This window comes from Mercenaria mercenaria, chromosome 15, assembly GCF_021730395.1.
Source record: "Mercenaria mercenaria strain notata chromosome 15, MADL_Memer_1, whole genome shotgun sequence".
Taxonomy (NCBI): Eukaryota; Metazoa; Mollusca; class Bivalvia; order Venerida; family Veneridae; genus Mercenaria; species Mercenaria mercenaria.
The window spans coordinates 50,288,643-50,310,032 of NC_069375.1; the positions used below are offsets into that span (position 1 = coordinate 50,288,643).

Consider the following 21,390-nt stretch of genomic DNA (forward strand, 5'->3'; position numbering starts at 1 on the left):
TTCCTTTTGTTGTTACTATAAATAATTTATATTATTACTTTTTTATAATTGGCCAAAAAAATTCAATACGAAAATACAGGTGCTAGTGTAATGAAATTTGCTATGACATATACTCTCATAAAATACAGAATTGGAAACCGAATGTATACACAGCGTCCCTAGTATGTCGCGCTGAAAAATGTTTCCGAACGACTTCAAAGTCGATGAGGTGAGATAATAGGGGACTATAGTTTTACTGCCATATGTCTAAGCAACTTAAGAGAAAGAGCGGGCCATCTAACTTTAAAGAGAACAAGAAGGTCATGATGACCCTGGATCGCTCACCTGAGAAATATGAGCTACATGTTTCAAATGTCAAACTATGATTTTTAGAAATTTTTTGGAAGAATCAAGTAACCCCTGGGGCGGGGCCAATTTTACCCCGGGGGTCATGATTTGAACAAAGTTTGTAGAAGTCTACTAGGCAATGTTACATATCAAATATCTAAGATCTAGGCCTTCTGGTTTATTTTTAGCAAATTTATGAACTTTTCCCTATGTACAATCAAGTAACCCCTGGGGCTGGGTCAATTTGACCCTGGGGGGTCAAGATTTAAATAAATTTTGTAGAGGTCCACTAGGCAATGCTACATGTCAAATATCTAAGCTCTAGGCCTTCTGGTTTATTTTTAGAAAATTTTGAAGATTTTTCTATGTACAATCAAGTAACCCCATGTGGCGGGGTCAATTTGACCCCAGGGGTCATGATTTGAACAAATTTTGTAGAGGTCTAATAGGCAATGCTACATGTGAAATATCTAAGCTCTAGGCCTTATGGTTTATTTTTAGAAAATTTTTGAAGATTTTCCTATGTAAAATCAAGTGACCCCTGGGGCGGGACCAATTTTACCCGGGGGGTCATGATTTGAACAAAGTTTGTAGAAGTCTTCTAGGCAATGTTACATATCAAATATCTAAGATCTAGGCCTTTTGGTTTAATTTTAGAAAATTTATTAAGATTTCCCTATGTACAATCAAGTAACTCCTGGGGCGGGGTCAAGATTTGAACAAATTTTGTAAAGGTCCACTAGGCAATGCTACATGTGAAATATCTAAGCTTTAGGCCTTCTGGTTTATTTTTTGAAAAATTTAGTAGATTTTCCTATGTAAAGTAAAGTGACCCCTCGGGCAGGTTCAATTTTGACCTCGGGGTCATGATTTGAACAAATTTTGTAGAGGTCCACTAGGCACTGCTACATGTCAAATATTTAAGCTCAAGGCCTTCTGGTTTATTTTTAGAAAATTTTGGAGATTTTTTCTATGTACAACTAGAACTGTCACAGGAGTGACTCATACCCCCACCATACGGTCTTGTCACAGAAGAATGGCAACCATAAGAAATCTTAAAAATACTTTGGAGTACTTCATCCTGGGCTTCCACATATAAGTAATACTAGTATAATACTAGTAAAGTAATACTAGTAAATATATTAAATCTCTAATATTAGAGATACACTAAAAGTGAATTTAAAAAAAGTGTCTTACCGACCCATGTTACCACAGAAAAATGTTTTTACTTTTTACATAGGACTTATAATAAAAAAGTTAGAAAAATACCTAAAATATTGAAAATCTAAAAATAGGATTTCTAAAAATAGACTAATTCCTGGAATTTAAGGGGAAGAAACTCAGTACAAAAGTTAAAAAAAGGTTACTTCCCTTTGGCTCTAAGCCAATCAGAATGAGATATAGTGAAAATACATCAAAATTAACCTTAAATTCCAGGTAAAAGGGGACACAATTCAAGAAAAATTAGTGTCAGAGTTATGCACCTTGTGTCACATGATGTGGGTGATGAGGTGGAACATCTATTTTAAGTCTGAATCAAATCCATTCAGTAGTAACTGAGATATAGTGAAAATACATCAAAATTAACCTTAAATTCTAAGTAAAAAGGGACATAATTCATGAAAAATTGGTGTCAGAGTTATGCACCTTGTGTCACATGATGTGGGTGATGAGGTGGAACATCTATTTTTAGTTTGAATCAAATCCATTTTGTAATAATTGAGATATAGTGAAAATACATCAAAATCAACCTTAAATTTAAAGTAAAAGGGGACATAATTCATAAAAAAATTATGTCAGAGTTAAGCACCTTATGTCACATCATCTGGGTGATGAGGTGGAACAACTATTTTAAGTTTTAATCAAATCCATTTAGTAATAACTGAGATATAGTGAAAATACAACAAAATTAACCTTAAATTCTAAGTAAAAAGGGACATAATTCATGAAAACTTGGTGTCAGAGTTATGCACCTTGTGTCACATGATGTGGGTGATGAGGTGGAACATCTATTTTAAGTTTGAATCAAATCCATTCAGTAGTAACTGAGATATAGTGAAAATACATCAAAATCAACCTTAAATTCTAAGTAAAAAGGGACATAATTCATAAAAAATGGTGTCAGAGTTATGCACCTTGTGTCACATGATGTGGGTGATGAGGTGGAACATCTATTTTAAGTTTGAATCAAATCCATTTAGTAATAACTGAGATATAGTGAAAATACAACAAAATTAACCTTAAATTCTAAGTAAAAGGGGACATAATTCATGAAAACTTGGTGTCAAGAGTTATGCACCTTGTGTCACATGATGTGGGTGATAAGGTGGAACATGTATTTTAAGTTTGAATCAAATTCATTTGGTAATAACTTAGATAATAGATTTCTAGACGCGACGGGACGGGACGGGACGCGACGGGACGCGACAAAACTGACTCCTATATACCCCCCTCAAACATGTTTGGTGGGGGTATAATCAAGTAACCCCTGGGGCGGGGTCAATTTTGACCCCGGGGGTCATGATTTGAACAAATTTTGTAGAGGTCCACTAGGCAATGCTACATGTCAAATATCTAAGCTCTAGGCTTTCTGGTTTATTTTTTTTAAAAATTTGAAGATTTTCCGATAGAATCTATGTAAATCAAGTGACCCCTTGGAACCCGGGGTCATGATTTGAACAACTTTAGTAGATGTCCATTAGGCAATGCTACGTGTCAAATACCGAAGCTCTAGGGCTTCTGGTTTTTGAGAAGAAGATTTTTTAAGACTTTCCTATGTAAAATCAAGTGACCCCTGGGGCGGGGTCAATTTTGACCCCGGGGTCATGATTTGAACAAATTTGGTAGAGGTCCACTAGGCAATGCTTCACACCAAATATCTAAGCTGTAGGCCTTCTGGTTTTTGAGAAGAAGATTTTTAAAGTTTTTCCTTTCGGTTGCCATGGCAACCAGAGTTCTGCATGAAATTCAATTCTTTGAACAATTTTTGTAGAGCTTCACCCAAGGAACATTCCTTTGAAGTTTGGATGAAATTGGCGTAGCGGTTTATGAGGAGATGTCATTTAAAGTAAAAGTTTACGGACGGACGACAGACGGTGAGTGATCCTAATAGCTCACCCTGAGCCTTTGGCTCTGGTGAGCTAACAAAAGAGAACAATAGCTTCAATCCGTTAACAATAGATTATAGGGCCAGGGCTCTCTATACAACAAAAGAAGTGGCCCCCTCCTTCATTTTGGTGGCACGTCCGTCTGCAAAATCGTCTTAACGCCCCCTTTTCTTTTCATATTTTGACAGCTTGCAATGATATATGGGTAGTCTAGTGGTAGAGTGTCTGCTTCGAGTGCGGGAGGTCGTGGGTTCGATCCCTGGCCGCATCATACCAAAGATGTAAAAAATGATACTAGTAGCTTCCTCGCTTGGCGCTCAGCATTAAGAGGATAGTACTAGTACTGGTCAGCCCGGTGTCAGTATAATATGACTGGGTGGGGTATCATGTCATGTGTCTACAGCGTGATATTCCAGTGAGGCAGCACTATAAAGATGGGCATGGTGCTCACTGCTACAAGTAGACATCATCGTTCATATGACTGAAAAACTGTTGAGAACGACGTTATTAAAACCCGAACACACACACACACACACACACTACAATTTTCTTGCACACCGGACTGGCGTTTCCGGTGATTTTACCCATGCCGGCAAAACCCATCTGGCACCCCCTATGCCAGATGACTCTCGTTCTGTTAATGACAACTAGTGGTTCATGCACTGATAATATATTGTTTATGTAAAAATACGAAAAAAGTAGGTACCTTGATAGTTTCTCTCTGTTTCTTATAGTATATTTCTCAATTCAAAATACGTTAGTTTACCGTAAGAACATAATGTTACGCTACAAACGATAAAACTAAAATGGAACTTTGTTATTGTGGGTAACGCAAAACATCATGACGTCACTTCTGTTTACGGACGTTAATTTCCCGCGCTCTACTATAAGAAAGAGTGCTGCAAAGAAAGCATTTAGAACTACCTGTTATTTGTAAAATACGGTATGCAAGAAAAATAATCTGCCAGAATAAAATGCTAACATGTATACGATATGCAAGAAAAAATATCAGTCATGTGTTTACGAATCGGATGGAAATATCCGTCCCTCGGCCACCTCCGCATTGGCGGTAATTCGGCAAGCCTCATTACCACCCAATGCGTAGGTGCCCTCGGGATGGATATTTCTATCCGATTCGTAAACACATGACAGATATTATTAATGTGCACTCTCCATTTTTTATGTTTAATAAATGTAGAAAAAGCACGTCTATAAACTATTTCTATGTTACTAGAAGCTAGAGCTGTTGCCTAACAACCCCGCCTCTGCCATCCTGGATCAATTAAAGTAACAAATAACATAAGTTATGGTACAGATACGAAAAATCAACCCTTTATTCTTATTTTGTGATCTTAACCTTGGAGCAAGGGACCAGCTGGGGCCAGTCTTATCAAACATCTTGTCGTATTTTTGTCTAAACACTCTTGCTGATACCAGTAACAATACATGTTATCCATTTCATGTGTTCAAGATTTTATGTGTAGGCCTAAAGGCAGGTACATGTTTTCTGTATAGTGTGTCCATATTCCAAGAAAACAGATATCACAGTTTTGACCTACGATTGATTTTAGTTGTACTGTGTTTGATTAGACGGGCCCCTGTGTCTTATGCGCCACACGTCGACTCATGATGGTGAATATTTTGTAACAAGTTATTTCAGAATCCCTTCATGCATAAAGACAAGAAAAATGAACCAACCCTAAATTGTGACCTTGACCATGGAGCTAGGGAACTGTGTCTTGTGCGTGACACATCATCTCATGATGATGAACATTTGTGCCAAGTCATTTTAGAATCCCTTAATGCATAAAGAAGTTACACTGACTTTAAAGGGAAAAGAAAAAGAAGATTGCCTGTGTGTGTGAAGTTTGAGAGAGGTAGGTGTAATAGTAATTGCAGGACCAAGTTTATGACGACACACAAACAGACCGGACAGACAGCATGGTGACTCCTATATATCCCTCTACGAGTTATAATTATGAAGATATAGTACAGGAGCAAGGGAAAAGCTGATATTTAATAAATAAGTCAATTGCTAACAGGCATACAGTCTTTTTTACGAAAGTCACAAATATTTGAACAGTACTGCAGGCAAACATGCATACAGTCAGGACATCACAACGAATCCTCTTTCACCGACAGTTATAAACAATTTGAGGTTTCAGCAATGATTTTATTTAATTTTACCAATTAACAAAACAGTTGGATTTATATGTAGACCATTCTTCAAGCAAGAAAATATGTATTTTTGACACCAATAATGTACAATTTCTGGACAAAATCCGTCCGTGATCAATCGAGTTTTTTGCTACTTTTACCTGTAATCAGACTAACATATTATATAAAAAAGCAAATCATGTTCAACTTCCAATAAAATATAAATATACACACCAACAAAGCACATTGATCACTTCAAAAAAAGTTTTTTTCCAACTTCTAACAGTCGGCTTATTGTTTTGATTGGTCGCAACAGGAAGAGGGGGAGTATATAGGGTGTGATGTCTCACTATATACGCAACAGGGAAAAGTGACAATGCCCTCAGGCAGCCATGTTTTTTGACGTATCGAAATAATTTGAACAAGCAAATTCTATGAATTGGTATCCCCTGCGAATGGGTTTGTGGTGAGGAATGGCAAAGAAAAATATATGCAACAAAAAGTTAAAGATATTACCCAGAAGCAAAAAGTTTCATTAGTCGGGATCAGTTAAACAGAAGACGAATGTAAAGTCTACATAATAACTGTATGTTACATTGATCCTGACCAATGAAATTATTTTGAATGGAATATGTTTGCTGTAATAAGTTTAGCTTTTAGAATTATATGGAGCTATTTGAAATATGAGCTTGAAGTGTTACTAGAACGAAATATTGTATTAAAGTAGTTTGGCACCAAGTGTCACTGTTTGTCATGTACATTTAAACTTAAAAGAATAGATGTCCTTAAGAGAGCACAATTAAGTAAGAAATCTGGTACATGGGTGGTGCTGGGGTGAGGGGTGAGGTTACAACTTTAATTTTTAAAACAAGCAATTTCAATGAATTGGTAATAATTCCCTGCCAAACAGGTTTGTGGTGAGGAATGGCAAAGAAATATATCAGAAAAAAGTTAAGGATGTTACTAAGAAGCAAAAAATTTCATTAGGATCAATTTAACAGAAAACTAATTTTTTAAGTGTACATAATACATGTATGTTACGTTTTGATCCTGACTAATGAAATTATTTTAAATGGAATATGTTTATTGTATTAATAAGCTTAGCTTGAGAATTATATGGAGTTATTACTTGAAATGTGAGCTTGAAGTGTAACTAGAACAAAATATTGTATTCGAGTAGTTTGGCACCAAGTGTCGAACAGATCTGGAATGTGAGTGGTGGCGGGGCTGAGGGGTGGGTGGGTTTCTGTGGTTACAACTTCACATGATGATAAATATTCATGGAAGGTTTAAAAAATTTAAACAAAAAGGAATGAAAAAAACAAGAGTTGTCCATAAGACGGCCACTGTGCTTGATTATTTGAATTGTTGTCCCAGAAGCAGGAATATTACCCTAAATGTTAACATATCTATAGAGTTTCAATTCAGTATTTGCATTAGTTTTGGCGATAGTAACTTGCATGCAAAACTTTAAACACAAGTTTTAAGTTCAAAGGGGACATAATTTGGCCAAAATGCATGTCAGAGTTATGGGACTTGACCCAGTGCGGCTGGGAATTGATCAGTCTCAGCACCTGACTGATCTTCGTGACTTTCTGTTTATGATAGTAATAGTCTAGTGAACAATTCACCAGCCTAACAATTGACATTAATATATGTTTTTGGTTGCCGATGGTAAGCTTCTATGATGGTATAAAGTACCATTACTTTCAAAATAGCTCCCTATCGCAGCATCTTTTTACTAGCTTCAGGTCACGGCACTTTCTTAAAATTTCGTTATTTTAGTGCAAATAACGCGTTTTAAAGAAATTTAAATGGTCCATGTATACATGAATGCAATGGCCAGTCTAATACAAAATAAAAGTTTAAATCTTTTCTCATTTTGTATCTTTGGCTTCATTTGAATTCTTGTGTTTCATTCTAATTTTAAATCTTTAGTACACTTAAATTTCTTTGGTTTCATTAAAAATCTTTCTTTTGAATCTTTGTGTCCCTTTAAAATCTTTGGCTTCATTGTAAATATTTCTTTTAATTTTGAGTCTTTGACTGTGATATATTTTTATGCCCCCGGCATCTACTGATGCAGGAGGCATATAGTGGTTGTCCTGTCCGTTTGTCTGTCCATATGAGGTTAACCAAATGGGACCGTTTCGTCTATCATCAATACCCCTTACTAGAATGACTTGATACTAATGCATATGTAACCTGTGACCATTCCTCATCTTTAGACATCACCTGACCTCAGTTTGACCTTGAACTTGACCTCCTTTTGGACTTAGGTTGCTTTGTATTGACAAGGATGCCACCGGGGACATCAAGCGTTTATTGAACACAGCTCCTTTTTTTTTATTCCTTATTTTAAAATTATTCCAGTGTTCCATGAATATGTAATCCTTCCCCCATCTGGCACCTCCACCAAGTCACCCCCATAACCCCAATCATGCATCATCCCTCCCCCCCCCCCCCCCCCACCTCCCCCCCCAATTTCTTTTCTTCATTTTTTTATTTTCCATCAATATTTATTATCAACATGTGAAGTTTTGTACCCTCACTCAGTCACCCCACATCCCCCCCACCAAAAAAAAAAACCAACACATTTTTAGCTTGACTTTTCAAAGAATACCGTATAACTCTGTATTAACGCCCCCCCTCTAATTAACCCCCCCCCCCCCCCCCCACGTTTTTTGGGGAAAATAAAAAAATCTTACCTTCAAAAATTGGTCCTAGATCCAACACAATAATATCTAGATAATAACAATTCCATAACAATACAAATGAATTTAAAAAAAACACACTTTATTAACACAAACTTTTAAACACGTCAACAGGCATGGCACAAATAAATCTACTGTGTGTAAGTACTGAATATGCCACGCTATAAACGCTACAGTATTGATCGAATTTAACTCAGATGATGTCACTCAGTGCGCGACTTTACACAGATTCCCAGTATGATTACATATCGGGTTATGTCAGTGCATGAATTGGGACGAATAGGGGGGCGTTTATACGAGTTACTGACATTGTTTGGATCAAATTTTTCGTAAAATGCATCGCCCCCGGGGGCGTTTAAACGGGGTTATACGGTAGACTATTAAAAGAATTAAAATAAAAGATGCTGCGACAGGGAGCTATTTTGAAAGTAATGGTACTTTATACCATCATAGAAGCTTACGATCAGCAACCATATTAATGTCAATTGTTAGGCTGGTGAATTGTTCACTAGACTATTACTATCATAAACAGAAAGTCACGAAGCTCAGTCAGGTGCTGAGACTGACGATACAAAATTATTTCATGCAAAATTCAAACAGTTCCGTCAAGGTTTATCAGTTTTACCATGGATTTGTTTTAAAGATTGTCAACAAGACTTACCTGGTTCTATAAATCTATTTTTTCAACCATTTTATAATTATGTTTTGCTTTGAAAGAGATGACCCCTATTGATTTTTAGATCAGTAGGTTAAAGGTCAAGGTCACAGTGACCCAGAACAGTTAAACTGTTTCCGGATGATAACTCAGAATGCTTGGGCCTAGGATCATGAAAGTTGATAGGGAGTTTGGTCATAACCAGCAGATGATCCCTATTGATTTTGAGGTCAGTAGGTCAAAGGTCAAGGTCACAGTGACTAGGAACAGTTTAGCGGTTTCCGGATGATAACTCAAGAACGCTTTGGCCTAGGACCACGAAAGTTGATAGGGAGGTTGGTCATGACCAGCAGATGACCCCTACAGATTTTAAGATCAGTAGGCCAAAGGTCAAGAACACAGGGACCAGGAACAGTAAAATAGTTTCCGGACGATAATTTGAGAACGCTTGGCCTAGGATCACGAAACTTAAAGGGAGGTTTATCATGACCAGCAGATAACCCCTATTGATTTTGAGGTCAAAGGTCAAGGTCGATATGACCAAGAACAGTAGATTTTTTGTGTACAGTGACCAAATAATTTCTGTTCCTTGTGCAATTACTGAATGCATCAAGGGGGGCATTGCATGTTCTACGAGCTCTTGTTACATATTCAAACTTACTGCCCGTTTCTTTATTACCCTGGCATGATGTCACTCTTCTTGTTCATTCACTTTTATATTACACCCCTTACAGAAGAAAAAGGCCTGCTGCATACTCTTGCTGTGTACATACAGCGTATATGATGCATACATGATGTGTACTGAAATCAAGGGCTTTAAATAGTACACAGGATATACACCGCACATACACCGATAGTACGTTTGTAGTACACTTTTGAAATGCAAATGAGCTCTGCCGCGTACTACTTGCTGCGTACATGCTGTGGACTACATAGTACACAGGATGTACGCTGGAGGAATTTAGTATGCGGGAAATAGTACGCAGCATGTACGCGGCACATACACTTTTCACATGCAAATGAGCCTGCGGTGTACTACCCCTGCGGCGTACATGCTGTGTACTCCTGCGGCGTACATTCTGTGTACTCCTGGCCCATTCCTGCGGCGTACATGCTGTGTACTCCTGCTGCATACATGCTGTGTACTCTTGTGGCGAAACTGCTGTGATAATGTAAATTCCTTACCCCACCAACTTTCTTATGCAAATGCTGATCATTTGGACAGAAAAAAAAAACAGAAAAAAGATAAGTGACATGCATCAATAAGTATTTACCCTTACCAAAATAATGTAGATTGATGTTATCAAATAAATTAGTATGCTTTTCTTCATCCACTTTTCAATGAAATTAATCAATTTTTGTAGCATGTAATTTGGTAAACATCTGAAGAAAATGGCGTAACTGCATCAAGGGAAACAACTTTAATGCAACTAAATATAAGTGTTATAAATTTCGAAGTATCTGCGGTGTACATGCAGTGTACTATTTTCTTGTACAAGTCCCTCCTGCGTACATGCAGTGTACTCCTTAAATTTTCAGAGTCTGTCCTGCATACTTGAAGTGTACTAGTGACCTCCTGCGTACATGCTGTGTACTCGTCGAAATAGTACGCGGCATGTACGCGGCATGCGGTGTATGTAAAATGTACTCCTCTGGCGTACTACTGCGTTCGCGGCATATACACAGTAAATACGCAGCATGTACGCCACAGAGGCTTGCTTCTGTAAGGGACATGCAAACAAATTTATTTTTAGACTGTTGGATAGTCTATTTCAAGCAGAAGTATTGCGTTAACACTTACTCAAACTAACGCACTTAAATCTTGCAATTAGTGTTTTGAAAACAACTTGATATCTATTTACGATTCTAAACTATGTTAAATTTTTGTGCCCCCGAAGGTGGGCATATTAAAATCGAATTTACCGGATGCCAGATCCCTAGCTCCAAGGCCAAGGTCAACCTTAGAAGTCAAAGGTTAACATGGTCTATTTTGTGTCTAGGGTCCATAACAAGGGATTTTGAAATAACCTGGCATAAATGTTTACCACAATGAGATGACGTGTCATGCACGAGACCCAGAGCCCTAGCTCTAGGGTCAAGGTCACACTTAGAAGTCAAAGGTTAACAAAGTCTGTTTCGTGTCCTGTCCATAACTCTGCCATTCATCAAGGAATTTTGAAATAACTTGGCATAAACGTTCCTCATAATGAGATGACGTGTCAAGCACAAGATCCGGACCCCTAGCTGTAAGATCAAGGTCACACTGATTATTGTTCATACATAATTTGGGTCATGTCATATCGTAGCCTTACTCATTTGGCTTATCTGGATGACTTATTTGATGATCTGATATTTTATAGTAGTTTAAAAGCTTTACCCATATCTGCATTTTACTGTTAGAAACATTAACGCCACTGTATACACAGTTGTACGGTATTAGTACGACATACAGTTGTTAGCTTTATGTTGCAAGGGTTGTCGCCCTTTTGTCTATCTCCTCCATTTGTAATCATAAAGAGTTGATTTACGTTTCTCTGCCTATAAACGTTGATTTGCATTGTTACCGTTGTTCCTTGATAACTGGCATGGTGGTAGCGCTTAAACAAACCCACGTTCTTCTCCTACACACCGAGGACGAGCGAGTTCATGGACATTTGAACAATAAACCAGTGCACAAAACAACTTGCTATAACAAAGGCAGTGACGAGGCAGTTTTTAGCTCGACTATTCGAAGAATAGTCTAGCTATTCTACTCACCCTGGCGTCGGCGTCCGCGTCGGCATCACACCTTGGTTAAGTTTTTGCATGCAAGTACATACAGCTGTCATTTAAAGGCATATAGCTTTGAAACTTATTTATTCTTTTTCTAGGTCAATTACCAACCTCACTGGGTCAAGTTCCATAACTCTAACATGTATTTTGAGCAAATTATGCCCCCTTTTTGACTTAGAAAATTCTGGTTAAAGTTTTGTATGCAAGTTACTATCTCCAAAACTAATGCAGATATTGAATTGAAACTTCACATGTGTCTTCGGGGTTATAAAAGTAGTTGATAGCAGCAAGTCCTATAACTCTGAACCTTATTTTGGGCAAATTATGCCCCCTTTTGGACTTAGAAAATCCTGGTTAAAGTTTTGCGTGCAAGTACATACAGCTAATACTAAAAGGCATATAGTTTTGAAACTTATTTTTTCTTTTTCTACATCAATTACCAACCTGACTGGGTCAAGTCCCATAACTCTGAACCTTATTTTGGCCAAATTATGCCCCCTTTTGGACTTAGAAAATCCTGGTTAAAGTTTTACATGCAAGTTACTATCTCCAAAATTACTACAGATATTAAATTGAAACTTCACATGTGTCTTCGGGGTTATAAAAGTAGTTGATAGCAGCAAGTCCCATAACTCTGAACCTTATTTTGGGCAAATTAAGCCCCCTTTTGGACTTAGAAAATCCTGGTTAAAGTTTTGCGTGCAAGTACATACAGCTAATACTAAAAGGCATATAGTTTTGAAACTTATTTTTTCTTTTTCTTCATCAATTACCAACCTGACTGGGTCAAGTCTCATAACTCTGAACCTTATTTTGGCCAAATTATGCCCCCGTTTGGACTTAGAAAATCCTGGTTAAAGTTTTGCGTGCAAGTACATACAGCTAATACTAAAAGGCATATAGTTTTGAAACTTATTTTTTCTTTTTCTACATCAATTACCAACCTGACTGGGTCAAGTCCCATAACTCTGAACATTATTTTGGCCAAATTATGCCCCCTTTTGGACTTAGAAAATCCTGGTTAAAGTTTTACATGCAGGTTACTATCTCCAAAACTAATGCAGATATTGAATTGAAACATCACATTATATGCTTCCAGGATTATACTAGAAGATAGAAGCATAAAGTACAATAACTGACGTGCATTTTAGCCAAATAAAGTCCCGGTTAGGAATTTAAAAATTTTGTTGAATCATGTTTTACGGAGATTTTCAGATACGGGATGTTCACTTTCATTGATAAAACAGCTTTTCAGATGAGTACATCTATAATATTGATACAAAATTCTTAAAAGCTCAAAAATAGTACATTTGTAATTGCATTCTTTATTCTATCCCAGAAGTGCACTGCAGTCTAAGAAATATTAGTGCTCTCAGAATTTCAAACACAGTGCATATTAATGGCAACAAAATAAATATTTTTTCCTCTTTGTCCATTAAACACTTTTTTCGCAATGGCAGCTTGCAGCAAATTTCCGCTACACACATTTCTGATATAACCATCCCTTTAAATCTGTGTGGAAATATGTTACATGCTGAAAGAGACATGTCACACCTCTTGCCTCCAGAGTGACAATAAAGTAACTGTTGATGTTTTCTTAAAACTATCCATTTCTATTTTCAGATTAAATGCACAATGGAAGACAAAAAAATATTAGACAATATAAACGGATCTAGAGCTTCAAATTCTTGGGATTGCTTATAAACTGAAGCAGAATAAAGTGTTCCTGAGGCAAACATGCTCTAGAAACTCTAGCCAGAAGAGTCAATGTAATTCTATGTCTCTAAACATTAGAAATCAAAAGGCATTAGAAGAACTACATGCCCTTAGGAGTGAAGTAAACAACTTGAAGGAAAAACTTAATACCACTGCTCGTGAAAAATCTAAATTATTGGGTGAAAATGGAAAGCTGCTATTCAAGTTAGCAAACATAGAAAGGGAATACAAGCAGTTACAAGAAAAAAAAGCTATAGAAATAGCCAACTTGAAGAAGAAAATAAAAAATTCAAGAAAAGATTACCCATCTCCAAACCCAGATTGAAATCCAGGCATCTCAAGACTTGTTTAGAGAACTGGATCAAGATGAAGAGGATGAAAACATCAGTAATAGTGATGAAAGTAGTGATGATGAAGGTAGCAAGGAAAATAAACTGAACAATGCTGATGTAAATAATGAAGATGTGAACAAAAATCAGGATGAAATCAACAATAATAACCAAAATAACAATAGTGATGTGAGCAATGTGGATGTAAACAATGTTCATGCAAAAATTGGGGAGGATGAAAACAGGAATGAACCACCTCAGAAAAAACTGAAAACTTAAAAAAACTATAGAGCTTTAAGTGCACACATCTGATGAGACATTTCATGTGAATTGTGTAATCATGTCTCTTTTTGGACAAAACTTCACTTTGAATAATAGTACAAATTATCTGTACACAATACCTGGTTCGATTTTCTTACTATATATATATGCATTTCAAAAATGAACTACATATGTTTCTTTAATACTATAGTTGCTATATTTATAAAACTTGGCATGGTAATTTGTGTCCAATGGACACATTCCTACTAGTCCTAAACGTCTTTTGTATTTGTGACATGAATTATCACTAATAGAATTAAATAAATTTCAGATGTTATGTCATGGAAGTACGTAAGTAAGTCAACATTTTAGAGGTGATGGATTGTCATTACCAAAATACATTTTGGCAAAAAGCATAAACAGTGTTATTTTTAAGTAAACATACATTTATCTACTGTTTGCACATAATTTAATTTCTTTTTTATACTTAACTTATACTTCAATTTAAATGAAATTAAAGCCAAAATGTGTTTTGGACAATTGTTTTGTTTACTTTCTTACATATTTAACTTGTTTGCTAGTACACTATCAGAAATGAAGAGGATACACACACTTGATAGTTTTCTAGCTTACTTGTTTTAAACTTATCACTTCTAAATGACTTACTTATTCTAATAACCTTAAATTTTTTATTTTTCAGAAGAAATAGTTTGCAGTCTAATAATCACTTTTAGAGGTTCTGGTGAAAATTATGTTTACTTCATCTTCAACTGACTGTCAGATGTCCAAACTATGAGGCACTTTAACAAATCACTTCGTTCATGATAATTCATTTACTTACCCTAATTTCAGGTAGCAGGGTAGAAAAAAAATTGATTACCTTATACATGTCAGATGTTCAGGTACTGATATTCTTATGTTTGTTATACTTCAAATAAATGTCTTGAACTTTGGATGGCAACAGAACATCAAATATTTATGGACAATTAATATCTTATAAACAATCATCATCAGTTGTTAAACATATTAAAAAGTAATTATTTTCTGATTTACACATTTAGTGTTAAGCTGTCTGATTTATATAAAACTCCTTTATGTAAGTGGTCTTTAACTAAGTCTGCTATTTTCACAGTTTGTTTTGACTTAAGTGTGTCTGAATGATCTCCTTATTTGATACATTATACATACCGTAGATACCCGTGTATAATGCGCACCCGTGTATAATGCGCACCCCCGATCTTAGTCCAAAATCCTGGGAAAAAAAAAAAAAAAAAAAAATTTGGTCAATTTTGAGGTGGATGGAAAACGAAAGTAGAGTTTACATCGACACCGGTAATAAATTTTATCTCCACGGCGGAGAGCAGCATCGGTCTCACGGTACTATCGATTTTTGTTTTCTCGAAAATAAAACCAGTAAATTATTGTTATATTTGTTGTTTTACCTTTTTTAATTCACTATTTTGAATAAATAAATAGCAGCTGATTCAATATTTCGGAATGGTATCTTTCAAAATGACATGAGCTTCTCAATTTAAATTGATAACAAAAGGTGTGATAGTCTTTTTGTCACGATCATAAAGCCAGTAATTACCGGCAATCAACGTGTCACCTCGTGTCAATTATGTTGTTCACAGTTTGATCTCGGTTAAAGATAATTCTCGATCTTTAATTAGTAACATAATTTTTGTGATTTATAAACATTTCTTTCGTCAAAATACTTTTAAATTTATATGAAATTAATTTTGTTTGAAAGAAAATAAACAATTCGATCTCTTACGGAACGTAACGGCAATCTTAGATTTTAGCGGAGACAGTAAGCGCGGGGAGTAGTTTCCCTTTACCAAAATGGCGAACATCGGTAACAAACTTGTTTTGAAGTTGGAAAATTGTCTATACCTGTGTATTATGCGCACCCACGATTCGGGGGTGGTCCCGGGGGTCAGAAAACTGCGCATAATACATGGGTATCTACGGTAAGTACACTGATATTAAAACTTTATTTATAATTGCTTATTTCCTTTTCAGCTCACAGACACTTCCTTCTATCTAACAGAGGAGCACATGCTTACTTTGGAAATAAAAATTGTCCACAGTGTCATAGAACATTTAAAACAAATCAGAAATTCATTGAGCATGAATGCTATATTTGTTCTGCATGTAGAAAAACATTCACAAGGAAGTTTAACTTTGTCAATCACCATTGCTCCACAGCTACCACATTCACCTGCCAACAGTGTAAAAAACTGTACAAGTCCAAAAGTAATTTAGAGAAACATAAATGTACATATTGTTTACTATGTGAAAGGATTTTTTCATCATTTCAAAAAAAAAATCTCATAAGTGTGTTGAAGCAAAGCATAGACATCTACAGTCCAAGTTTTAAAACCACAATCACTTGAGCCTGGATTCTGCACATAGGCAGGAAAAATTAGTCTCTACTACTAATAATAAAATTCCTGCAAGCAATCAGTTAAGTGATGAAGACATATTTACACAGGATTTGGTAGAAATTAATAGTGTCATCGATGAAGAAAGAACTGCTCTGTTTTTTGAACCTGTCAGATCTTCATGGCAGAGGCAACAGTGTAAAATGTTAAATCTGTCAGGACATACTACATTTGAATCTGATCATGTTAGGAAAGTCATTGGCATCCCAACAAATATTAAAACTATAAAAGGTGATGGATTTTGCTTTTTCAGAAGCATATCCTATGTTGTGACTGGAACTGAAGAAAATTACACATTTTTTCGATCAGCAGTGGCGAAACATCTGAAAAAAAATCCACAATTAGGCAAATCTTTATTTGATGGCAATCAAACAACACAAGAGTATTTAAGAACTACCAAAATGGACTGTGATAAAACTTGGGCAACACAAGTTGAAATCTTTGCCATGGCCCATTTACTGAAAACGAATATCTTTGTGTATTCACAACCAGAAAGAAGTAATTCATACAACTGGCTGCTCCACTCTGCAAATTTTGTGTACAAAAATTTTCAACCACACCATCACAGTATTTACCTCAATCATAAAAACAGAAATCATTATGAAGTTGTATTAGATGTACAAACAACAACATTGGATATTCCGGAATATTTCAGACATGAAAGTCAAATATACAAAGAAATTCAAAATCAGTTTCAAATGTCTCAAAAGAAAAAAGAAATTCATACTGAAGTGGATGAACAGCCAAACAAATCTAATGAATGCATTCAAAACAATGATAACAACAGTAACCTGTCCAAAAAGCAAAAAAAACAACCTGAGAAAAATGAGATGGAGAAGTGTATCAAACAATTGACATTCAGAAAATGCCTACAAGAGACAAAGTCTTACAAACAGAACAAAGGAAATGCTTCATAAGAGGGAAGTGAGAGCCTTAAAAGAAATACGGAATGAGGAAAACAGAAGGAAAAGAGAAAGTATCAACAGCAGAACTGTAGAGAAGAAATTAAAGCAGACAAGTAGAAAATCAGAAGATTTTAGAAATGAAGAAAGCAGACGGAAAAGAAACAGTTCAACAAGTAGAGACATGGAAAAGGACATAAAAAGAAGAAAAAGAGCATCTCAAGAAATGAGAGATAAAGAAAACAGAAGGAAAAGAAACAGTTCAACAAGTAGAGACATTGAAAAGGACATAAAAAGAAGAAAAAGAGCATCTCAAGAAATGAGAGATAAAGAAAATGAGAAGAAAAGATGTAATATCAGAAGCAGAGTTGTAGAAATGAAAATAAAAAGAAAAAACAGAGCTTCAGAAGAAATCAGATTTCAGGAGAATAAAAGGAAGAGAGAAAATCCCAGAAGCAGGTTTGTGGAAAAGGAAATAAAATGTCAAAAAAGATGCTCAGAGGAATTTAGAGCCTTGGAAAATGATAATAAGAAAAAAATGTGTCTAATAGATACAAAGAGAAAGAACACAAACAAATGAAAAGGGCAGACAATACATACAGGAAAATTGAAAAGCAAAGAAAACATAACTCAACAACCTCTGAAACAGTGGAATCTCTCATTCACACATTCCATGATTTAGTACAGTCCGGCCCATCTTATATTTGTGCATGTTGTGACCAGTTGTGGTATCATGAAAGTGTAAAACAAAAAGAAAATGTAAGCTTGAACTCTGAACTAAAAGAGAACATATTTGTTGGTAGACAAAGTGTACATGGAAAGCAATGGATCTGTTCTACATGTTATTTATACGCCAAGAAGAACAAATTGCCTCCATTGTCGGCGATCAATGTTAGCTTTCCTGTTAAACCTGAAATTTTGAATATTACCCATCTTGAAGAGAGACTTATAGCACCAAGAATTGCTTTTATGCAACTACATGAATTGCCAAGAGGGGGTCAGAAAAGTTTGACTGGTAATGTTGTAAAAGTACCAGCCAACATAAATACAACAGTGACACACCTGCCGCGAAAGACTGATGAAAATGCCTGCATACCTCTAAAGCTTAAAAGGAAAATTTCCAACAAACATCACATTCAGTTTCAGAGCATACGGCCAAACAATGTTCGTCAAGCCTTGTCTTACCTTGTGAAAACAAGTGAATTATACAAGGAAGAAGGAATTACTATAGATGAGGATTGGGATGTTCCAACTGAGGACCCTGGAGATCATTTTACAGAAGTGCAACAAGAAGATGATGGGTGGGAAGAAACAACATTAGAACAGCAACCTGCTGGGACATTAGATACAATGTTGCAGCCAGCAGATTTATTTTCTGAAGAAGAAACACAAATATTTTCATTTGCACCAGCTGAAGGTAATAGGCCACTGAGTGTTTTTTTAGATAAATATGCTGAAGAATTAGCATTTCCAACAATTTTTTGTGGTCAAAAAAGACAAAATAGCAGCAGTCTTTCATACAATGACATTTGTAAATCTGAATTAAGAAGATCAGACAGGAGAGTTGCTGAAAACATTCCAAATATATTTTTCAAATTGAAAAAATTACAAGCTAAACACATATATGAAAAATCAAACTTAGTCCTTAGAAAAACAAAAGGCAATTCAAATAAAACTGCAGCTGATTTGAGATCAGTAGAGAATTTAGCAAAGTTATGTAGACTCAATGAAGGTTACAAAATTTTTAAAGATCTTAGAGGCTCTCCACCATATTGGGAAAAGACAAAAAAGGATCTTTTCGCTATGCTTCGAGTACTTGGAATTCCGACTTGGTTCATGTCATTTTCCTCAGCTGAGACAAAGTGGTCACATTTGCTACAAATTCTTTCACAAACAGTCAATGGGAAAATACTTTCATCAGAAGAAATTGCTAATCTGACTTTCTTTCAAAAATCTGCACTTATAAGAAAAGATCCATGATGTTGGTATGGATAGATGGAGCCCCAAAGCTACATGAAGATGAAGAAAGTAAAAAGGCTGTTCTTCACTTTGTGGACACATACGTGACATGTAAGAGAAACACACACTTGGACAATCTTATACCATTACAAGAGCACAACCATAGTAGATCTTGCAAGAAGAAGGGCGAGTGCATCTGTAGGTTTAATTATCCATTACCACCAGTGGAGGAAACCTGTATTCTTGACCCTTTAGACGAATGCACAACTTCAGAAGATAGACAGAAACATACAGAGAACTGGAAAAAGATAGCAAAAAAGATGGAAGATTTGAGAAAACAAACTACAGAAATTTACAATTTTACAGACTTCCTTAAAACCATGGAAATGACAAAAGAAGATTACATAAATGCCATTAGGTCTTCAGTCACTACAAAGAAAATCTTTTTAAAAAGAGGTGTTCATGAAACACGACTTAATTCTTACAATGAAACCTTGCTGCAGGGCTGGAGTGCCAATTTAGATATCCAGTATGTTCTGGATGCTTATGCCTGTGCAGTATATGTTGTTACATACATTGCAAAGTCTCAGCGTGGCATGTCCAACTTACTTTACCATGCAGTCAACGAAGCCAAAGAAGGGAACACTGATCTTAGACAACAGGTCCGCTCGATAGGACACAAATTTTTAAATCATGTTGAAGTTTCAGCACAGGAGGCAGTATACTTTATTCTTCAAATGCCGTTAAAACAGTCTTCAAGAGATGTTGTCTTCATCAACACTTCACCACCACAAGAACGTGTTATGATGTTGAAAAATTTGTCTATAATACAAAGCTTACCTGATGATTCACATGATGTACATGCTAAAAGTATTATTGACAGATATGCAGAAAGACCAAAGAAACTTCAAAATCTGTGTCTCGCTGACTTTGTAGCAAAATACAAAATTGTCTACAAAAAGAAAATTGACAGAAATGAAACAGAAAGTGATGAAGATGCTGATGACGCTGATGAGGAAAACCATGATACATTTATTCCACCTGATAAGAACATTCTGAAAAAAATAAAAAGACCTGTCATCATCAGGTATGTTCGATACCAACAGTCAGTGGACCAGGAAAATTACTTTCGAGAAATTTTATTACTGTTTCATCCATGGACATCAGAAAAATCAATCATTGGTGACTGTCTAACATTTACTGATTACTATTTTGCAATAAAAAATAAAAGTGTCATTGAGGAGAAGATAAAAGAATACAACCACAATTCTGTTGAAATTGAGCAAGCAGTGTAAACTGCCAGTACTTTACTCAAAGAACAAATTCAAGCAGGTTGGTGTAACATTGCTCCTCAAACTCAAGCTGAGGAAGAGATGGACGAACAAGAAGGTCACAGAGAAAGTGCTGAGTATGGGCCATTAGCAGCAACTTCAGAAGAATTAGAAGTATATTCTGAATTCATGTGTGACAGCACTTCTCAGAAACTTGAAATCATACAGAATGCAATTCCAGATGAAGAATATTACAAACAAGTGGCATCCCTAAACACAGACCAACGCAGATTTTTTCTGTACTTACTTCATCACTTCAAAACAACGAATGAACCATTGTATGTGTTCCTCAGCGGAGGAGCTGGTGTTGGAAAAACCGTAGTGGTAAAATTGATCTACCAGGCTCTTATTCGCTGGTTCAACTTTAAGCCAGGTTCCAATCCAGATCAGCCAAAGGTTTTACTTGCTGCTCCAACAGGAAAGGCTGCTTATTTGATTAAAGGAAATACGCTACATTCACTTTTTTCAATACCAGCTAGCCAAGGATTTTCATACCAGAGCCTTACAAGTGACAAACTAAATACACTTAGATGTAAATTTGCCAAAGTAAAATTACTCATCATTGATGAAATCTCAATGGTTGGAAACAGAATGTTTTCATTTATCAACCAGCGTCTCCAACAGATAATGGGATCCACAAAAATATTTGGTGGAATATCCATTCTTGCAGTGGGAGACCTCTTCCAGCTGAAACCAGTCTTTGATGGTTGGAT

General features: G+C 35.9%; 1 protein-coding gene across 1 annotated transcript; it reads left to right on the top strand.

Annotated features, from left to right (window-relative positions):
- The first annotated feature begins 178 nt into the window (after positions 1 to 178).
- Positions 179 to 17,967, top strand: LOC123525596 (uncharacterized protein DDB_G0287625-like). Its single transcript, XM_053524237.1, has 5 exons — positions 179 to 208; positions 13,769 to 13,981; positions 16,064 to 16,297; positions 16,536 to 16,716; positions 17,348 to 17,967. Exons 1-5 carry the CDS (start codon positions 179 to 181, stop codon positions 17,965 to 17,967), a joined length of 1,278 nt encoding a protein of 425 aa, XP_053380212.1.
- The last annotated feature ends 3,423 nt before the right edge of the window (positions 17,968 to 21,390 follow it).

Excerpts from the sequence above, each read along its gene's own strand:
- LOC123525596 (XM_053524237.1), top strand. The coding sequence starts at position 179 with ATGTTTCCGAACGACTTCAAAGTCGATGAG. Across the intron at positions 16,298-16,535 it reads AAAACTGTACAAGTCCAAAA|GATTTGGTAGAAATTAATAG; the intron begins GTAATTTAGAGA and ends ATATTTACACAG. Across the intron at positions 16,717-17,347 it reads AAATATTAAAACTATAAAAG|AAAATGCCTACAAGAGACAA; the intron begins GTGATGGATTTT and ends ATTGACATTCAG.